Below are 18,372 nucleotides of genomic sequence, written 5' to 3'. Positions count from 1 at the left end.
GGCAAGACAGAGCGCGTGTCGGTGCCGGGCGGCACAGCTGCCCGGCACGGGCGCTGCCAGCCCTGCGGCCGCACGCCCTCCTGCCCGGGCAGGGCTCCTGCTGGCCCCTGCCGCGCGCTGCCGCCCGAGGGCACGGCTGGCTGCGGGAGGGCGGCGGCAGCGCCGAGGGCGGGCGGGGCCGCAGCGGCCCGGGCGCGGCTGCCGCTGTAGCCGGGGCAGCAGCCGGGCCGGGGGCAGGGAGGGGCGCCGGGCTCGGGGCTCACCGATGATCCCGACGGCCGCCTGGCGCACGGGCCTCTGTGGGCTCCGCAGGCGCGGCAGGGCCCAGCGCAGGTGCTCGGCCGCTCGGCTCTCGTCCTGCATCAGCTGCGGGGAGCACCGACAGGGAAGGCTCGCTGCGGCCTCTGCCCCTCGGCCGGGCGCTCCCTGCGCCCAGCAGTGGCCGAGCCGGCCCGCACGGCCCGGGGCAGGGAGCGGCGTGGGGGGCGCAGGCCGGCGGGCCCTGCTGCGGCGCCGGCGGGGGCACAGCTGCCGGCCCCCCGCACCGAGCACCGGGGGCAGGGGGGCTTCTCCAGCCTGCGGCTGGGGCTCCCGGGCTGTCCTTACCAGGCGCTGGGCGAACTGCATCCGCTGCCCCTTCATCAGCAGCTGCTCGAGGTCACTCCTCAGGAAGCGTGCTGCACGAAGCAGGGCTTCGCCAGAGGCCTGGAGAGCAGCAGAGAGCCGCAGGTGGCACCCGAGCCCAGGGCACGGGACCCGTGACCCTGTGCCAAGGCCAGGTGAGGCTGGAGCCCGCCAGGCGCCAGGGCGCCCCAGCCCCCTGCCAGGGATGCGGCCGCATCATGCAAAACCTCACCTTGGCCACATGCAGGTTCTCATCGTGCCAGTGCAAGAAGAGAGGGAGCAGGCTCTGGCTGACGATTGTCATGGGAGGATTTTCCCCCTCTTCCTCTACCAGCTCCATCACCTTGCAGAAGAGCTGAATGGAGAGCAGCCGCACGTGGCTGTTGTCCTGGAAGGGTAGGAAAAGTCCTAAGCACCAGCTACTGCAGGCCCATTGGGCCAAAAGCCCAAATCTCTACACACAGAGCACAAAGGTTGCAGGCAGCGTCCAGTGCCCTTGGCTGGGGGCGCAGAGCCTTACGTTCTCAAAGTGTTGCAGGAGGGGCTCAGCCAGCTTCAGGGCGGTGACGCTGGGTGGCTTGAGGTCTTTGTCCTGGAGCATATCCCTGAGCGCACACAGGGTCATCCAGACCATCTCTGCATCTGGATCAGCCAGCTGCTGCAGCAGGTGTTGATACAGGCCGCGTATTCCTCCGGCCTGTGTGCAAGACGGGGCTGTGCTGTGAAGCCGTGCCTGGCCGCAGCACCAACAGCCGCTTGGGCCACTGGGGCAGCTGAAGCGGGAGGCAGGAGAGCTGGGAGCAGCTGCCTCTGCTGCCAAAGGCCAGCCAAGCCCAGAGGTCTGCATTGCCCAGCCACAGATGCTGCCAGCGCGGCTTCAGCCACTGCCCCCTTCTCACCAGCGAGGGCTCCTTGCTGAGCACCACGAGGCCTCGGAGCGCCAGGCGCAGCCCGTCCCTGCACTGGCTGGGCAGGTGCCTGGATACCACCGCCAGGGCACTGGGACCGTGTTGGCTCAAGTCCAGGCACTCGAGGAGCTGAAAGGCACAGGAGGGCAGTGCCAGGGGAGCCGGCCGGCAGGAGCCCGGATCCGCACGGGGCCGGGCCCAGGCAGCAGCAGCAGCGGGGGCGGGCGGCGTCCCAGGCGGCTGCAGCTACCAGAGGCCTGAGAGCTGGGAGGCAGCTGAGCCAGGCAGCGCTGGCCATCAGGCTCACCTCCACCAAGAAGGCCAGGGCAGGCAGATGCCAGCGTGGCCGCTTCCCGATGAGCAGGCTGAGCAGGTGCGAGGCCATGAAGGGACACAAGGGCGTCAAGCCATGGCGCATCTCCCTGGCAGGGGAAAAAGGCACCAAGGCCCTGAGTTGGTGGGCAAACCTCTCCCAGGAGTGACTCCCAGAGGTCTCTGCAAGGGCACATGGGCCCCTTGGGAGGCGGCTGCTCCTGGGCATCCTCCTCTCCCAACCTCTTCCAGTGTGCTCGAGCCTCCCTCGGTGACAAGGCCCTCTCGCTTCCAACCGCAGGGACTGTGTGGGGCACTCCGGGCACAGGTCACAAATGCTGGCTGCTGGCGGTGGTGGTGGGGAGTAGGGGATCTCACCTTGCCAGCAGACCTGCTGCATAGTGCTGCGTGTCGGCAGAGAGCAGCTTCTCCCAGACCTGCTTGTGCTCCAGAGCCACCAGCTTGTTGTCAAAGGCCAGTCTGGAGAGCAGAGCCTTCATGGTCTGCGCTGCAAACCTGCATGCCGAGCAAAGGCCAGGTCACGCTGGGAGCGCTGGCCCTGGCCACGAGGGCGTGGGAAGGACAGGGCAACTGGCACCTGTTGGGCTCGCTGGGAAGGCCGTGTTCCTCCCGGCACGCTCCCCAGAAGCTCTGCGCCTCATCGTCCTCTGGCATGCGCTCTGTGGTGGTGACGATTTGCAGGAACAGAGCCACCAACAGCTGGGGCGAATGGAGGAGAAGGGCATAGTGCCACTCAGACATGGGGGCGATCCTCCACAGCACCAGACTTGCCTGCAAGAGACAAAGCACGCTGAGGCAGCACTCCGTGTCAGGGTGTCCTTGAGGCAGGGCCCGAGGGGAGAGGCAGGGGGATCACCCAGCCTGCTGCCCCTAGGCCAGCTTTCAGCCCAGGCAGGGAGCTGCAGGCTGGGGGAGAGCATGGAGAACTGCTGGAGAGGAAAACTGGAGGGCCAGCAAATGCCAGCTCCAGAAACTCACAGCCAGGGCAAAGATGGCCTCGTTGTCCCCGCTGCAGAAAACGCTGCTGAAAGGGGGCTGCTCCTCCACGGCAGAGAGCAGCGCTGGAAGCACCTCCTCGGCGGCCACTTCCGAGGTGCCGATGGCTCTCCACATCAGCGCGGCGGCTCTGTGGGAGCAGAGCTGTGCGTCAGCACCGCGCCCCGTGGGGCTGCGTGGCGCCGGGTGACAGAGCCCCGGTGCCCTGAGGGGCAGGGAGGGAGCGTGGCAGAGGCGCAGGAAACAGAGGGGCCCGAGGCTCCCGCAGCTCTCCGCCTGTCTGGCAGAGCCCGCCGGACAGGCTGTACAGGGCCAGGGGCCCCACGGGCCGGTGAGCACTGGACTCTCGAGGCACTTGTGCCCCGTACCTGTCACACGTTGGGGCGCAGTACAGCAGGCTCATCACCACGAGATCAGGGTGTTCTTCAGTCAGGGCCAGAATTTGCATTTGCAGCCCGGCGTCCACGGTGACACAGGACGCCAGGCTCTGAAGAATGCCCCTCACCATGGCTAGCACCTGGAGGAGGCGGCATGGGGAAGACTTGGAGTGCTGTCCAAAGGAGCAACTTCCCCAGCTTGCCCAAAGAAGTGCTTGCCTTCCCACCCTGCTGTGATGGCCTCAAAGGCTGAGGAGAGCCAGCGGACGGAGCTTGAGGGGCCATGTGATCCTAGGAGGACTTCAGCCCTGGTCCCAGGCTGCTTACCTGCTGCAGAGGAGCAGCAGCCTGCTGGAAAAACTCCGGAGCGGGTGCAGGAGTCATGGTCAGTGTGGGCATGGCCTCGGTCTCTGGGATGGCCTGAGCCTGGGTGTGTGTGGTGGCCCTGCCCTGAGTCAGAGGCATGTCAGCCTCCGCCCAGCCGTCCTCGTCTGTTTCCCAGTCTGAGCTTGCTGCCAGATCAGAGGAGGCTGAGCTGGGAGCAGGCTCTGCCTGCAGCTCGCAGGGCCTGGAGTCAGGCTGGGCCGTGCCCTCGGTGCTGGTGCCGCCGGTGTTTCTGCGCCGAAGGCGCAGGAGCCTCCACAGTGTCTGCAGCAGAAGGAAGGGCGGGAAGAGAGGGACGTTCCATGGCCTGCTCCAAGCGCGGGGGTGGGCCGGGCAGTGCCAGCAGGCCCGGCCCAGGTGGGGACGGCCGCAGGTACCTGTGCTGCTCTGCGGAAGCGGCCACGGGTGGGCTCCTGCACTTGAGTCCGGTCCCTGGCTGCATCTGGCAAAGAGCGAGCGCAGCCAGAGCTGAGGGGCGGCGGGAGAGGCCGGAGAACACAGCCCAGCCCTGCGCTGCCCAGGCAGGGACAGCTCCGGGGGCTGGAGCACGGCCATCGGCGGGGGCAGCCCCGACCCCTGTCCCATCCTGTCTGTGGGCATGTCCACAGGGAGGGCATGGGATGGGATGGGATGGGATGGGATGGGATGGGATGGGATGGGATGGGATGGGATGGGATGGGATGGGATGGGATGGGATGGGATGGGATGGGATGGGATGGAGCCAGACTGGCTGCAGGCACGAGCCCTGCGGCCCAGCTCCGCCACTCACCGTACTGCAGCGGCTGCAACTGCTCCGGCTCTGCAGGCTGCTGTGCTGGGGCAGCTGTAGGGCCTTTGCTTTTCTTGCCCCGAAGCCCCTTGAACAGGCCGAGCAGTCTGCCTGCCATCCCGCTGCCTGACCTCGAGGGCACCTTGGACACAGATGCCCTGTCAAGGGTCCGAGTCAGCGAGTGCCGCAGTCCTGCCTTGCAGGTACCTGCGACAGAGGAGCCTCAGGAAGATTACAGGACAGCAAGTCCTGCACTCTGTTCTCGAGGGCTCCTGCCACAATGACAGGAGACTCCTCAGGAACGCTGGAGGTCACCAAGTCCCACGGCCTGGCCACGAGGGCACCGGCCGCAGGGATGGGAGATGCCTCGGAAAAGCTCCGAGTCACCGAGTCCCGAGGTCTGGCCGTGAGGCCAGCCGCAGGAGGAACGCCTCGGAAAAGCTCCGGGTCAGCAAGGAATGAGCCGGCTGTGCGGGGGCTCCTCACAGCACCGCTCTGTCCCGTCCTGTCCCATCGCGTGCACCTAGCACTGTGGCGTGGCCACGGCGCCGCCGGCACCTATGTCAGCGCGTGTCACAAAGGGCTGCTCTGACGCCCCGTTCCACTCGGTGACCCTGCTGCACCGTGTCACAAAGGGCCCTTGGACACGCTGCCATGTGCCCCGGGGCCAGCCCCTCCCCACCCAAGGTGGCCCCGGTTGGACGGAATCCCTTGCCCCGAGTGTCTGACGCAAGCCCGGACACTCCCCAAGCCCGGCCAAGTGCTTGGGGAAGGACTCTCCACGCTGCCCGGCCCGCACAGCCCAGCTTGGTGCCGGCCCTGGAGCAGAGCAGCTTCCAGCAAGCAAGAGGCAAACGCATCTTGCCAAGAGTTAAAACACACCAGAGAGGGAAGATGGCATTAATGTGTGCATAAAGGCCTTTGAATTCACAGCTCTCTGAGAGAGATTTGGGGCTCTCGGCTGGACAGAGACGATCCTGCTCTGTGCTGGGCTCAAAGGCAGGGAACACGCCCTGCCGCTGCTGCTTGGCGGGGTCTCCGCAGGCCCAGGCAGATGCCAAAGCTGCTCTCACAGTCTTCTCCCTTGCCAGGCCCCTCCGCCAAGTGCGAGGGGCCTCAAAGACGGAAAGGAGCGCAGGGAGCCAAAGGGAGACGGCTCACTACCTCATTGGGGGCGCCTGGGGAAGCACTTTGCTTGAGAAGCAAGCCCCTCTCTTCCAAAGGCATTTCTCCAAATGCCTGCATTTCCCAGGGAACACCAAGACACTCTTAAGGTTTTGGAAAAGGTTTTGGAAAAATCCAAACTCTTTATTAAGGGAAAGCAAAGCAAAGGGGTGATCTGGGAGACAAAAAAAGCGGATGGGCAGGGTCTGAGAGCTGGAGGGAGGGAGCTGCCAACAGGGAGAGAGATGGCAGGATCTCCTGGAGCTTCCCACAGGCTCAGCTCTGAGCAGCTAGAGCTGTGCCTGGAGCTGCAGCTGGTGCATCCTGCTCTGCAGCTGCTCCCATCTGCAACGGGAGCTGGAGATGGCCGAGGGATGCCGGTACATCTGATCCAGCAGACGCAAGAAGTCCTGCAGATCTTCTTTGGAAGGTCAGCTGAATGAGTACGCTGATGCAGGATGGGCTGTCATCTTCTCTCAGGGCTTGAAGAGCTGGAAGAGAGAGGAACAGAGCCACGGTCAGAGGCCAGATTGAGGGAATCCCAGGAAAGCCTCCTGCCAGGCCCATCCCAGCCGGCTCTTGCCAGGGCTTCGGCCGCAAGGTGTTGGTCACGGATCGCCCACGTTTCGCTGGCAGCTCTCTGGGCTGTGCCCCCGCCGCCCCTCGCCCGCACAGGGAGCAGAGCCCTCCGCAGCCCGGGCACGGGTTGTAGCTCCGGGGCCGGGATGTGCAGCTGCCCCCGGCGATGCTCGCTGCCCCGCGGCTGCCCTGACTCACCCTCGCTGATGACCTGGAGCTCCTCCTTCTGCCCCGTGACGAGCACTCCGGCCAGCCCTGGCAAGACAGAGCCCGTGTCGGTGCCGGGCGGCACAGCTGCCCGGCACGGGCGCTGCCAGCCCTGCGGCCGCACGCCCTCCTGGCCGGGCAGGGCTCCTGCCGGCCCCTGCCGCGCGCTGCCGCCCGAGGGCACGGCTGGCTGCGGGAGGGCGGCGGCAGCGCCGAGGGCGGGCGGGGCTGCAGCGGCCCGGGCACGGCTGCCGCTGTAGCCGGGGCAGCAGCCGGGCCGGGGGCGGGGAGGGGCGCCGGGCTCGGGGCTCACCGATGATCCCGACGGCCGCCTGGCGCACGGGCCTCTGTGGGCTCCGCAGGCGCGGCAGGGCCCAGCGCAGGTGCTCGGCCGCTCGGCTCTCGTCCTGCAGCAGCTGCGGGGAGCACCGACAGGGAAGGCTCGCTGCGGCCTCTGCCCCTCGGCCGGGCGCTCCCTGCGCCCAGCAGCGGCCGAGCCGGCCCGCACGGCCCGGGGCAGGGAGCGGCGTGGGGGGCGCAGGCCGGCGGGCCCGGCTGCGGCGCCGGGCGGGGGCACAGCTGCCGGCCCCCCGCACCGAGCACCGGGGGCAGGGGGGCTTCTCCAGCCTGTGGCTGGGGCTCCCGGGCTGTCCTTACCAGGCGCTCGGCGAACTGCATCCGCTGCCCCTTCATCAGCAGCTGCTCGAGGTCACTCCTCAGGAAGCGTGCCGCACCAAGCAGGGCTTCGCCAGAGGCCTGGAGAGCAGCAGAGAGCCGCAGGTGGCACCTGAGCCCAGGGCACGGGACCCGTGACCCTGTGCCAAGGCCAGGTGAGGCTGGAGCCTGCCAGGCGCCAGGGCGGCCCAGCCCCCTGCCAGGGATGCGGCCGCATCATGCAAAACCTCACCTGGGCCACATGCAGGTTCTCATCGTGCCAGTGCAAGAAGAGAGGGAGCAGGCTCTGGCTCACGATTGTCATGGGAGGATTTTCCCCCTCTTCCTCTACCAGCTCCATCACCTTGCAGAAGAGCTGAATGGAGAGCAGCCGCACGTGGCTGTTGTCCTGGAAGGGTAGGAAAAGTCCTAAGCACCAGCTACTGCAGGCCCATTGGGCCAAAAGCCCAAATCTCTACACACAGAGCACAAAGGTTGCAGGCAGCGTCCAGTGCCCTTGGCTGGGGGCGCAGAGCCTTACGTTCTCAAAGTGTTGCAGGAGGGGCTCAGCCAGCTTCAGGGCGGTGACGCTGGGTGGCTTGAGGTCTTTGTCCTGGAGCATATCCCTGAGCGCACACAGGGTCATCCAGACCATCTCTGCATCTGGATCAGCCAGCTGCTGCAGCAGGTGTTGATACAGGCCGCGTATTCCTCCGGCCTGTGTGCAAGACGGGGCTGTGCTGTGAAGCCGTGCCTGGCCGCAGCACCAACAGCCGCTTGGGCCACTGGGGCAGCTGAAGCGGGAGGCAGGAGAGCTGGGAGCAGCTGCCTCTGCTGCCAAAGGCCAGCCAAGCCCAGAGGTCTGCATTGCCCAGCCACACGATGCTGCCAGCGCGGCTTCAGCCACTGCCCCCTTCTCACCAGCGAGGGCTCCTTGCTGAGCACCACGAGGCCTCGGAGCGCCAGGCGCAGCCCGTCCCTGCACTGGCTGGGCAGGTGCCTGGATACCACCGCCAGGGCACTGGGACCGTGTTGGCTCAAGTCCAGGCACTCGAGGAGCTGAAAGGCACAGGAGGGCAGTGCCAGGGGAGCCAGCCGGCAGGAGCCCGGAGCCGCACGGGGCCGGGCCCAGGCAGCAGCAGCAGCGGGGGCGGGCGGCGTCCCAGGCGGCTGCAGCTACCAGAGGCCTGAGAGCTGGGAGGCAGCTGAGCCAGGCAGCGCTGGCCATCAGGCTCACCTCCACCAAGAAGGCCAGGGCAGGCAGATGCCAGCGTGGCCGCTTCCCGATGAGCAGGCTGAGCAGGTGCGAGGCCATGAAGGGACACAAGGGCGTCAAGCCATGGCGCATCTCCCTGGCAGGGGAAAAAGGCACCAAGGCCCTGAGCTGGTGGGCAAACCTCTCCCAGGAGTGACTCCCAGAGGTCTGGTATTTCCCCAGCGCTCTGCAAGGGCACATGGGCCCCTTGGGAGGCGGCTGCTCCTGGGCATCCTCCTCTCCCAACCTCTTCCAGTGTGCTCGAGCCTCCCTCGGTGACAAGGCCCTCTCGCTTCCAACCGCAGGGACTGTGTGGGGCACTCCGGGCACAGGGCACAAATGCTGGCGGTGGTGGTGGGGAGTAGGGGATCTCACCTTGCCAGCAGACCTGCTGCATAGTGCTGCGTGTCGGCAGAGAGCAGCTTCTCCCAGACCTGCTTGTGCTCCAGAGCCACCAGCTTGTTGTCAAAGGCCAGTCTGGAGAGCAGAGCCTTCATGGTCTGCGCTGCAAACCTGCATGCCGAGCAAAGGCCAGGTCACGCTGGGAGCGCTGGCCCTGGCCACGAGGGCGTGGGAAGGACAGGGCAACTGGCACCTGTTGGGCTCGCTGGGAAGGCTGTGTTCCTCCTGGCACGCTCCCCAGAAGCTCCGCGCCTCATTGTCCTCTGGCATGCGCTCTGTGGTGGTGACGATTTGCAGGAACAGAGCCACCAACAGCTGGGGCGAATGGAGGAGAAGGGCATAGTGCCACTCAGACATGGGGGCGATCCTCCACAGCACCAGACTTGCCTGCAAGAGACAAAGCACGCTGAGGCAGCACTCCGTGTCAGGGTGTCCTTGAGGCAGGGCCCGAGGGGAGAGGCAGGGGGATCACCCAGCCTGCTGCCCCTAGGCCAGCTTTCAGCCCAGGCAGGGAGCTGCAGGCTGGGGGAGAGCATGGAGAACTGCTGGAGAGGAAAACTGGAGGGCCAGCAAATGCCAGCTCCAGAAACTCACAGCCAGGGCAAAGATGGCCTCGTTGTCCCCGCTGCAGAAAACGCTGCTGAAAGGGGGCTGCTCCTCCACGGCAGAGAGCAGCGCTGGAAGCACCTCCTCGGCGGCCACTTCCGAGGTGCCGATGGCTCTCCACATCAGCGCGGCGGCTCTGTGGGAGCAGAGCTGTGCGTCAGCACCGCGCCCCGTGGGGCTGCGTGGCGCCGGGTGACAGAGCCCCGGTGCCCTGAGGGGCAGGGAGGGAGCGTGGCAGAGGCGCAGGAAACAGAGGGGCCCGAGGCTCCCGCAGCTCTCCGCCTGTCTGGCAGAGCCCGCCGGACAGGCTGTACAGGGCCAGGGGCCCCACGGGCCGGTGAGCACTGGACTCTCGAGGCACTTGTGCCCCGTACCTGTCACACGTTGGGGCGCAGTACAGCAGGCTCATCACCACGAGATCAGGGTGTTCTTCAGTCAGGGCCAGAATTTGCATTTGCAGCCCGGCGTCCACGGTGACACAGGACGCCAGGCTCTGAAGAATGCCCCTCACCATGGCTAGCACCTGGAGGAGGCGGCATGGGGAAGATTGGAGTGCTGTCCAAGGGAGCAACTTCCCCAGCTTGCCCAAAGAAGTGCTTGCCTTCCCACCCCGCTGTGATGGCCTCAAAGGCTGAGGAGAGCCAGCGGACGGAGCTTGAGGGGCCATGTGATCCTAGGAGGACTTCAGCCCTGGTCCCAGGCTGCTTACCTGCTGCAGAGGAGCAGCAGCCTGCTGGAAAAACTCCGGAGCGGGTGCAGGAGTCATGGTCAGTGTGGGCATGGCCTCGGTCTCTGGGATGGCCTGAGCCTGGGTGTGTGTGGTGGCCCTGCCCTGAGTCAGAGGCATGTCAGCCTCCGCCCAGCCGTCCTCATCTGTTTCCCAGTCTGAGCTTGCTGCCAGATCAGAGGAGGCTGAGCTGGGAGCAGGCTCTGCCTGCAGCTCGCAGGGCCTGGAGTCAGGCTGGGCCGTGCCCTCGGTGCTGGTGCCGCCGGTGTTTCTGCGCCGAAGGCGCAGGAGCCTCCACAGTGTCTGCAGCAGAAGGAAGGGCGGGAAGAGAGGGACGTTCCATGGCCTGCTCCAAGCGCGGGGCTGGGCCGGGCAGTGCCAGCAGGCCCGGCCCAGGGGGGGACGGCCGCAGGTACCTGTGCTGCTCTGCGGTAGCGGCCACGGGTGGGCTCCTGCACTTGAGTCCCGTCCCTGGCTGCATCTGTCAAAGAGCGAGCGCAGCCAGAGCTGAGGGGCGGCGGGAGAGGCCGGAGAACACAGCCCAGCCCTGCGCTGCCCAGGCAGGGACAGCTCCGGGGGCCGGAGCACGGCCATCGGCGGGGGCAGCCCCGACCCCTGTCCCATCCTGTCTGTGGCCCTGTCCACAGGGATGGGATGGGATGGGATGGGATGGGATGGGATGGGATGGGATGGGATGGGATGGGATGGGATGGGATGGGATGGGATGGGATGGGATGGGATGGAGCCAGACTGGCTGCAGGCACGAGCCCTGCGGCCCAGCTCCGCCACTCACCGTACTGCAGCGGCTGCAACTGCTCCGGCTCTGCAGGCTGCTGTGCTGGGGCAGCTGTAGGGCCTTTGCTTTTCTTGCCCCGAAGCCCCTTGAACAGGCCGAGCAGTCTGCCTGCCATCCCGCTGCCTGACCTCGAGGGCACCTTGGACACAGATGCCCTGTCAAGGGTCCGAGTCAGCGAGTGCCGCAGTCCTGCCTTGCAGGTACCTGCGACAGAGGAGCCTCAGGAAGATTACAGGACAGCAAGTCCTGCACTCTGTTCTCGAGGGCTCCTGCCACAATGACAGGAGACTCCTCAGGAACGCTGGAGGTCACCAAGTCCCACGGCCTGGCCACGAGGGCACCGGCCGCAGGGATGGGAGATGCCTCGGAAAAGCTCCGAGTCACCGAGTCCCGAGGTCTGGCCGTGAGGCCAGCCGCAGGAGGAACGCCTCGGAAAAGCTCCGGGTCAGCAAGGAATGAGCCGGCTGTGCGGGGGCTCCTCACAGCACCGCTCTGTCCCGTCCTGTCCCATCGCGTGCACCTAGCACTGTGGCGTGGCCACGGCGCCGCCGGCACCTATGTCAGCGCGTGTCACAAAGGGCTGCTCTGACGCCCCGTTCCACTCGGTGACCCTGCTGCACCGTGTCACAAAGGGCCCTTGGACACGCTGCCATGTGCCCCGGGGCCAGCCCCTCCCCACCCAAGGTGGCCCCGGTTGGACGGAATCCCTTGCCCCGAGTGTCTGACGCAAGCCCGGACACTCCCCAAGCCCGGCCAAGTGCTTGGGGAAGGACTCTCCACGCTGCCCGGCCCGCACAGCCCAGCTTGGTGCCGGCCCTGGAGCAGAGCAGCTTCCAGCAAGCAAGAGGCAAACGCATCTTGCCAAGAGTTAAAACACACCAGAGAGGGAAGATGGCATTAATGTGTGCATAAAGGCCTTTGAATTCACAGCTCTCTGAGAGAGATTTGGGGCTCTCGGCTGGACAGAGACGATCCTGCTCTGTGCTGGGCTCAAAGGCAGGGAACACGCCCTGCCGCTGCTGCTTGGCGGGGTCTCCGCAGGCCCAGGCAGATGCCAAAGCTGCTCTCACAGTCTTCTCCCTTGCCAGGCCCCTCCGCCAAGTGCGAGGGGCCTCAAAGACGGAAAGGAGCGCAGGGAGCCAAAGGGAGACGGCTCACTACCTCATTGGGGGCGCCTGGGGAAGCACTTTGCTTGAGAAGCAAGCCCCTCTCTTCCAAAGGCATTTCTCCAAATGCCTGCATTTCCCAGGGAACACCAAGACACTCTTAAGGTTTTGGAAAAGGTTTTGGAAAAATCCAAACTCTTTATTAAGGGAAAGCAAAGCAAAGGGGTGATCTGGGAGACAAAAAAAGCGGATGGGCAGGGTCTGAGAGCTGGAGGGAGGGAGCTGCCAACAGGGAGAGAGATGGCAGGATCTCCTGGAGCTTCCCACAGGCTCAGCTCTGAGCAGCTAGAGCTGTGCCTGGAGCTGCAGCTGGTGCATCCTGCTCTGCAGCTGCTCCCATCTGCAACGGGAGCTGGAGATGGCCGAGGGATGCCGGTACATCTGATCCAGCAGACGCAAGAAGTCCTGCAGATCTTCTTTGGAAGGTCAGCTGAATGAGTACGCTGATGCAGGATGGGCTGTCATCTTCTCTCAGGGCTTGAAGAGCTGGAAGAGAGAGGAACAGAGCCACGGTCAGAGGCCAGATTGAGGGAATCCCAGGAAAGCCTCCTGCCAGGCCCATCCCAGCCGGCTCTTGCCAGGGCTTCGGCCGCAAGGTGTTGGTCACGGATCGCCCACGTTTCGCTGGCAGCTCTCTGGGCTGTGCCCCCGCCGCCCCTCGCCCGCACAGGGAGCAGAGCCCTCCGCAGCCCGGGCACGGGTTGTAGCTCCGGGGCCGGGATGTGCAGCTGCCCCCGGCGATGCTCGCTGCCCCGCGGCTGCCCTGACTCACCCTCGCTGATGACCTGGAGCTCCTCCTTCTGCCCCGTGACGAGCACTCCGGCCAGCCCTGGCAAGACAGAGCCCGTGTCGGTGCCGGGCGGCACAGCTGCCCGGCACGGGCGCTGCCAGCCCTGCGGCCGCACGCCCTCCTGGCCGGGCAGGGCTCCTGCCGGCCCCTGCCGCGCGCTGCCGCCCGAGGGCACGGCTGGCTGCGGGAGGGCGGCGGCAGCGCCGAGGGCGGGCGGGGCTGCAGCGGCCCGGGCACGGCTGCCGCTGTAGCCGGGGCAGCAGCCGGGCCGGGGGCGGGGAGGGGCGCCGGGCTCGGGGCTCACCGATGATCCCGACGGCCGCCTGGCGCACGGGCCTCTGTGGGCTCCGCAGGTGCGGCAGGGCCCAGCGCAGGTGCTCGGCCGCTCGGCTCTCGTCCTGCAGCAGCTGCGGGGAGCACCGACAGGGAAGGCTCGCTGCGGCCTCTGCCCCTCGGCCGGGCGCTCCCTGCGCCCAGCAGCGGCCGAGCCGGCCCGCACGGCCCGGGGCAGGGAGCGGCGTGGGGGGCGCAGGCCGGCGGGCCCGGCTGCGGCGCCGGGCGGGGGCACAGCTGCCGGCCCCCCGCACCGAGCACCGGGGGCAGGGGGGCTTCTCCAGCCTGTGGCTGGGGCTCCCGGGCTGTCCTTACCAGGCGCTCGGCGAACTGCATCCGCTGCCCCTTCATCAGCAGCTGCTCGAGGTCACTCCTCAGGAAGCGTGCCGCACCAAGCAGGGCTTCGCCAGAGGCCTGGAGAGCAGCAGAGAGCCGCAGGTGGCACCTGAGCCCAGGGCACGGGACCCGTGACCCTGTGCCAAGGCCAGGTGAGGCTGGAGCCTGCCAGGCGCCAGGGCGGCCCAGCCCCCTGCCAGGGATGCGGCCGCATCATGCAAAACCTCACCTGGGCCACATGCAGGTTCTCATCGTGCCAGTGCAAGAAGAGAGGGAGCAGGCTCTGGCTCACGATTGTCATGGGAGGATTTTCCCCCTCTTCCTCTACCAGCTCCATCACCTTGCAGAAGAGCTGAATGGAGAGCAGCCGCACGTGGCTGTTGTCCTGGAAGGGTAGGAAAAGTCCTAAGCACCAGCTACTGCAGGCCCATTGGGCCAAAAGCCCAAATCTCTACACACAGAGCACAAAGGTTGCAGGCAGCGTCCAGTGCCCTTGGCTGGGGGCGCAGAGCCTTACGTTCTCAAAGTGTTGCAGGAGGGGCTCAGCCAGCTTCAGGGCGGTGACGCTGGGTGGCTTGAGGTCTTTGTCCTGGAGCATATCCCTGAGCGCACACAGGGTCATCCAGACCATCTCTGCATCTGGATCAGCCAGCTGCTGCAGCAGGTGTTGATACAGGCCGCGTATTCCTCCGGCCTGTGTGCAAGACGGGGCTGTGCTGTGAAGCCGTGCCTGGCCGCAGCACCAACAGCCGCTTGGGCCACTGGGGCAGCTGAAGCGGGAGGCAGGAGAGCTGGGAGCAGCTGCCTCTGCTGCCAAAGGCCAGCCAAGCCCAGAGGTCTGCATTGCCCAGCCACACGATGCTGCCAGCGCGGCTTCAGCCACTGCCCCCTTCTCACCAGCGAGGGCTCCTTGCTGAGCACCACGAGGCCTCGGAGCGCCAGGCGCAGCCCGTCCCTGCACTGGCTGGGCAGGTGCCTGGATACCACCGCCAGGGCACTGGGACCGTGTTGGCTCAAGTCCAGGCACTCGAGGAGCTGAAAGGCACAGGAGGGCAGTGCCAGGGGAGCCAGCCGGCAGGAGCCCGGAGCCGCACGGGGCCGGGCCCAGGCAGCAGCAGCAGCGGGGGCGGGCGGCGTCCCAGGCGGCTGCAGCTACCAGAGGCCTGAGAGCTGGGAGGCAGCTGAGCCAGGCAGCGCTGGCCATCAGGCTCACCTCCACCAAGAAGGCCAGGGCAGGCAGATGCCAGCGTGGCCGCTTCCCGATGAGCAGGCTGAGCAGGTGCGAGGCCATGAAGGGACACAAGGGCGTCAAGCCATGGCGCATCTCCCTGGCAGGGGAAAAAGGCACCAAGGCCCTGAGCTGGTGGGCAAACCTCTCCCAGGAGTGACTCCCAGAGGTCTGGTATTTCCCCAGCGCTCTGCAAGGGCACATGGGCCCCTTGGGAGGCGGCTGCTCCTGGGCATCCTCCTCTCCCAACCTCTTCCAGTGTGCTCGAGCCTCCCTCGGTGACAAGGCCCTCTCGCTTCCAACCGCAGGGACTGTGTGGGGCACTCCGGGCACAGGGCACAAATGCTGGCGGTGGTGGTGGGGAGTAGGGGATCTCACCTTGCCAGCAGACCTGCTGCATAGTGCTGCGTGTCGGCAGAGAGCAGCTTCTCCCAGACCTGCTTGTGCTCCAGAGCCACCAGCTTGTTGTCAAAGGCCAGTCTGGAGAGCAGAGCCTTCATGGTCTGCGCTGCAAACCTGCATGCCGAGCAAAGGCCAGGTCACGCTGGGAGCGCTGGCCCTGGCCACGAGGGCGTGGGAAGGACAGGGCAACTGGCACCTGTTGGGCTCGCTGGGAAGGCTGTGTTCCTCCTGGCACGCTCCCCAGAAGCTCCGCGCCTCATTGTCCTCTGGCATGCGCTCTGTGGTGGTGACGATTTGCAGGAACAGAGCCACCAACAGCTGGGGCGAATGGAGGAGAAGGGCATAGTGCCACTCAGACATGGGGGCGATCCTCCACAGCACCAGACTTGCCTGCAAGAGACAAAGCACGCTGAGGCAGCACTCCGTGTCAGGGTGTCCTTGAGGCAGGGCCCGAGGGGAGAGGCAGGGGGATCACCCAGCCTGCTGCCCCTAGGCCAGCTTTCAGCCCAGGCAGGGAGCTGCAGGCTGGGGGAGAGCATGGAGAACTGCTGGAGAGGAAAACTGGAGGGCCAGCAAATGCCAGCTCCAGAAACTCACAGCCAGGGCAAAGATGGCCTCGTTGTCCCCGCTGCAGAAAACGCTGCTGAAAGGGGGCTGCTCCTCCACGGCAGAGAGCAGCGCTGGAAGCACCTCCTCGGCGGCCACTTCCGAGGTGCCGATGGCTCTCCACATCAGCGCGGCGGCTCTGTGGGAGCAGAGCTGTGCGTCAGCACCGCGCCCCGTGGGGCTGCGTGGCGCCGGGTGACAGAGCCCCGGTGCCCTGAGGGGCAGGGAGGGAGCGTGGCAGAGGCGCAGGAAACAGAGGGGCCCGAGGCTCCCGCAGCTCTCCGCCTGTCTGGCAGAGCCCGCCGGACAGGCTGTACAGGGCCAGGGGCCCCACGGGCCGGTGAGCACTGGACTCTCGAGGCACTTGTGCCCCGTACCTGTCACACGTTGGGGCGCAGTACAGCAGGCTCATCACCACGAGATCAGGGTGTTCTTCAGTCAGGGCCAGAATTTGCATTTGCAGCCCGGCGTCCACGGTGACACAGGACGCCAGGCTCTGAAGAATGCCCCTCACCATGGCTAGCACCTGGAGGAGGCGGCATGGGGAAGATTGGAGTGCTGTCCAAGGGAGCAACTTCCCCAGCTTGCCCAAAGAAGTGCTTGCCTTCCCACCCCGCTGTGATGGCCTCAAAGGCTGAGGAGAGCCAGCGGACGGAGCTTGAGGGGCCATGTGATCCTAGGAGGACTTCAGCCCTGGTCCCAGGCTGCTTACCTGCTGCAGAGGAGCAGCAGCCTGCTGGAAAAACTCCGGAGCGGGTGCAGGAGTCATGGTCAGTGTGGGCATGGCCTCGGTCTCTGGGATGGCCTGAGCCTGGGTGTGTGTGGTGGCCCTGCCCTGAGTCAGAGGCATGTCAGCCTCCGCCCAGCCGTCCTCATCTGTTTCCCAGTCTGAGCTTGCTGCCAGATCAGAGGAGGCTGAGCTGGGAGCAGGCTCTGCCTGCAGCTCGCAGGGCCTGGAGTCAGGCTGGGCCGTGCCCTCGGTGCTGGTGCCGCCGGTGTTTCTGCGCCGAAGGCGCAGGAGCCTCCACAGTGTCTGCAGCAGAAGGAAGGGCGGGAAGAGAGGGACGTTCCATGGCCTGCTCCAAGCGCGGGGCTGGGCCGGGCAGTGCCAGCAGGCCCGGCCCAGGGGGGGACGGCCGCAGGTACCTGTGCTGCTCTGCGGTAGCGGCCACGGGTGGGCTCCTGCACTTGAGTCCCGTCCCTGGCTGCATCTGTCAAAGAGCGAGCGCAGCCAGAGCTGAGGGGCGGCGGGAGAGGCCGGAGAACACAGCCCAGCCCTGCGCTGCCCAGGCAGGGACAGCTCCGGGGGCCGGAGCACGGCCATCGGCGGGGGCAGCCCCGACCCCTGTCCCATCCTGTCTGTGGCCCTGTCCACAGGGATGGGATGGGATGGGATGGGATGGGATGGGATGGGATGGGATGGGATGGGATGGGATGGGATGGGATGGGATGGGATGGGATGGGATGGAGCCAGACTGGCTGCAGGCACGAGCCCTGCGGCCCAGCTCCGCCACTCACCGTACTGCAGCGGCTGCAACTGCTCCGGCTCTGCAGGCTGCTGTGCTGGGGCAGCTGCAGGGCCTTTGCTTTTCTTGCCCCGAAGCCCCTTGAACAGGCCAAGCAGTCTGCCTGCCATCCCGCTGCCTGACCTCGAGGGCACCTTGGACACAGATGCCCTGTCAAGGGTCCGAGTCAGCGAGTGCCGCAGTCCTGCCTTGCAGGTACCTGCGACAGAGGAGCCTCAGGAAGATTACAGGACAGCAAGTCCTGCACTCTGTTCTCGAGGGCTCCTGCCACAATGACAGGAGACTCCTCAGGAACGCTGGAGGTCACCAAGTCCCACGGCCTGGCCACGAGGGCACCGGCCGCAGGGATGGGAGATGCCTCGGAAAAGCTCCGAGTCACCGAGTCCCGAGGTCTGGCCGTGAGGCCAGCCGCAGGAGGAACGCCTCGGAAAAGCTCCGGGTCAGCAAGGAATGAGCCGGCTGTGCGGGGGCTCCTCACAGCACCGCTCTGTCCCGTCCTGTCCCGTCGCGTGCACCTAGCACTGTGGCGTGGCCACGGCGCCGCCGGCACCTATGTCAGCGCGTGTCACAAAGGGCTGCTCTGACGCCCCGTTCCACTCGGTGACCCTGCTGCACCGTGTCACAAAGGGCCCTTGGACACGCTGCCATGTGCCCCGGGGCCAGCCCCTCCCCACCCAAGGTGGCCCCGGTTGGACGGAATCCCTTGCCCCGAGTGTCTGACGCAAGCCCGGACACTCCCCAAGCCCGGCCAAGTGCTTGGGGAAGGACTCTCCACGCTGCCCGGCCCGCACAGCCCAGCTCGGTGCCGGCCCTGGAGCAGAGCAGCTTCCAGCAAGCAAGAGGCAAACGCATCTTGCCAAGAGTTAAAACACACCAGAGAGGGAAGATGGCATTAATGTGTGCATAAAGGCCTTTGAATTCACAGCTCTCTGAGAGAGATTTGGGGCTCTCGGCTGGACAGAGATGATCCTGCTCTGTGCTGGGCTCAAAGGCAGGGAACACGCCCTGCCGCTGCTGCTTGGCGGGGTCTCCGCAGGCCCAGGCAGATGCCAAAGCTGCTCTCACAGTCTTCTCCCTTGCCAGGCCCCTCCGCCAAGTGCGAGGGGCCTCAAAGACGGAAAGGAGCGCAGGGAGCCAAAGGGAGACGGCTCACTACCTCATTGGGGGCGCCTGGGGAAGCACTTTGCTTGAGAAGCAAGCCCCT

General features: G+C 66.3%; 1 protein-coding gene across 1 annotated transcript; it reads right to left on the bottom strand.

Moving 5' to 3' along the window:
- Positions 1 to 12,099: 12,099 nt before the first annotated feature.
- Positions 12,100 to 18,020, bottom strand: LOC118700956 (maestro heat-like repeat-containing protein family member 6). The gene is made up of 16 exons (XM_036405547.1): positions 17,960 to 18,020; positions 17,292 to 17,367; positions 16,789 to 16,879; positions 16,355 to 16,675; positions 16,020 to 16,168; positions 15,634 to 15,781; positions 15,233 to 15,426; positions 15,013 to 15,150; positions 14,620 to 14,734; positions 14,304 to 14,441; positions 13,924 to 14,100; positions 13,636 to 13,791; positions 13,386 to 13,484; positions 13,042 to 13,144; positions 12,720 to 12,956; positions 12,100 to 12,433 (listed from the first exon to the last, which is right to left on the bottom strand). The coding sequence occupies exons 1-16, from the start codon at positions 18,018 to 18,020 to the stop codon at positions 12,219 to 12,221; spliced, it is 2,418 nt and encodes an 805-aa protein (XP_036261440.1). The 3' UTR covers positions 12,100 to 12,218.
- Positions 18,021 to 18,372: the final 352 nt, after the last annotated feature.

The sequence above is a fragment of the Molothrus ater genome, chromosome 33 (genome assembly GCF_012460135.2).
Source record: "Molothrus ater isolate BHLD 08-10-18 breed brown headed cowbird chromosome 33, BPBGC_Mater_1.1, whole genome shotgun sequence".
NCBI classification, from domain to species: Eukaryota; Metazoa; Chordata; class Aves; order Passeriformes; family Icteridae; genus Molothrus; species Molothrus ater.
The sequence above is the reverse complement of the archived record's forward strand: the minus strand, read 5'-3'. Positions and strand labels throughout refer to the sequence as shown.

Coding starts and splice junctions, on each gene's coding strand:
- LOC118700956 (XM_036405547.1), bottom strand. CDS start 18,020: ATGCGTTTGCCTCTTGCTTGCTGGAAGCTGCTCTGCTCCAGGGCCGGC. Junction 17,368..17,959: donor GGCCGGCACCGAGCTGGGCT/GTGCGGGCCGGG, acceptor CCTCTGTCGCAG/GTACCTGCAAGGCAGGACTG. Junction 13,145..13,385: donor TGCAGTTCGCCGAGCGCCTG/GTAAGGACAGCC, acceptor TGCTCCCCGCAG/CTGCTGCAGGACGAGAGCCG.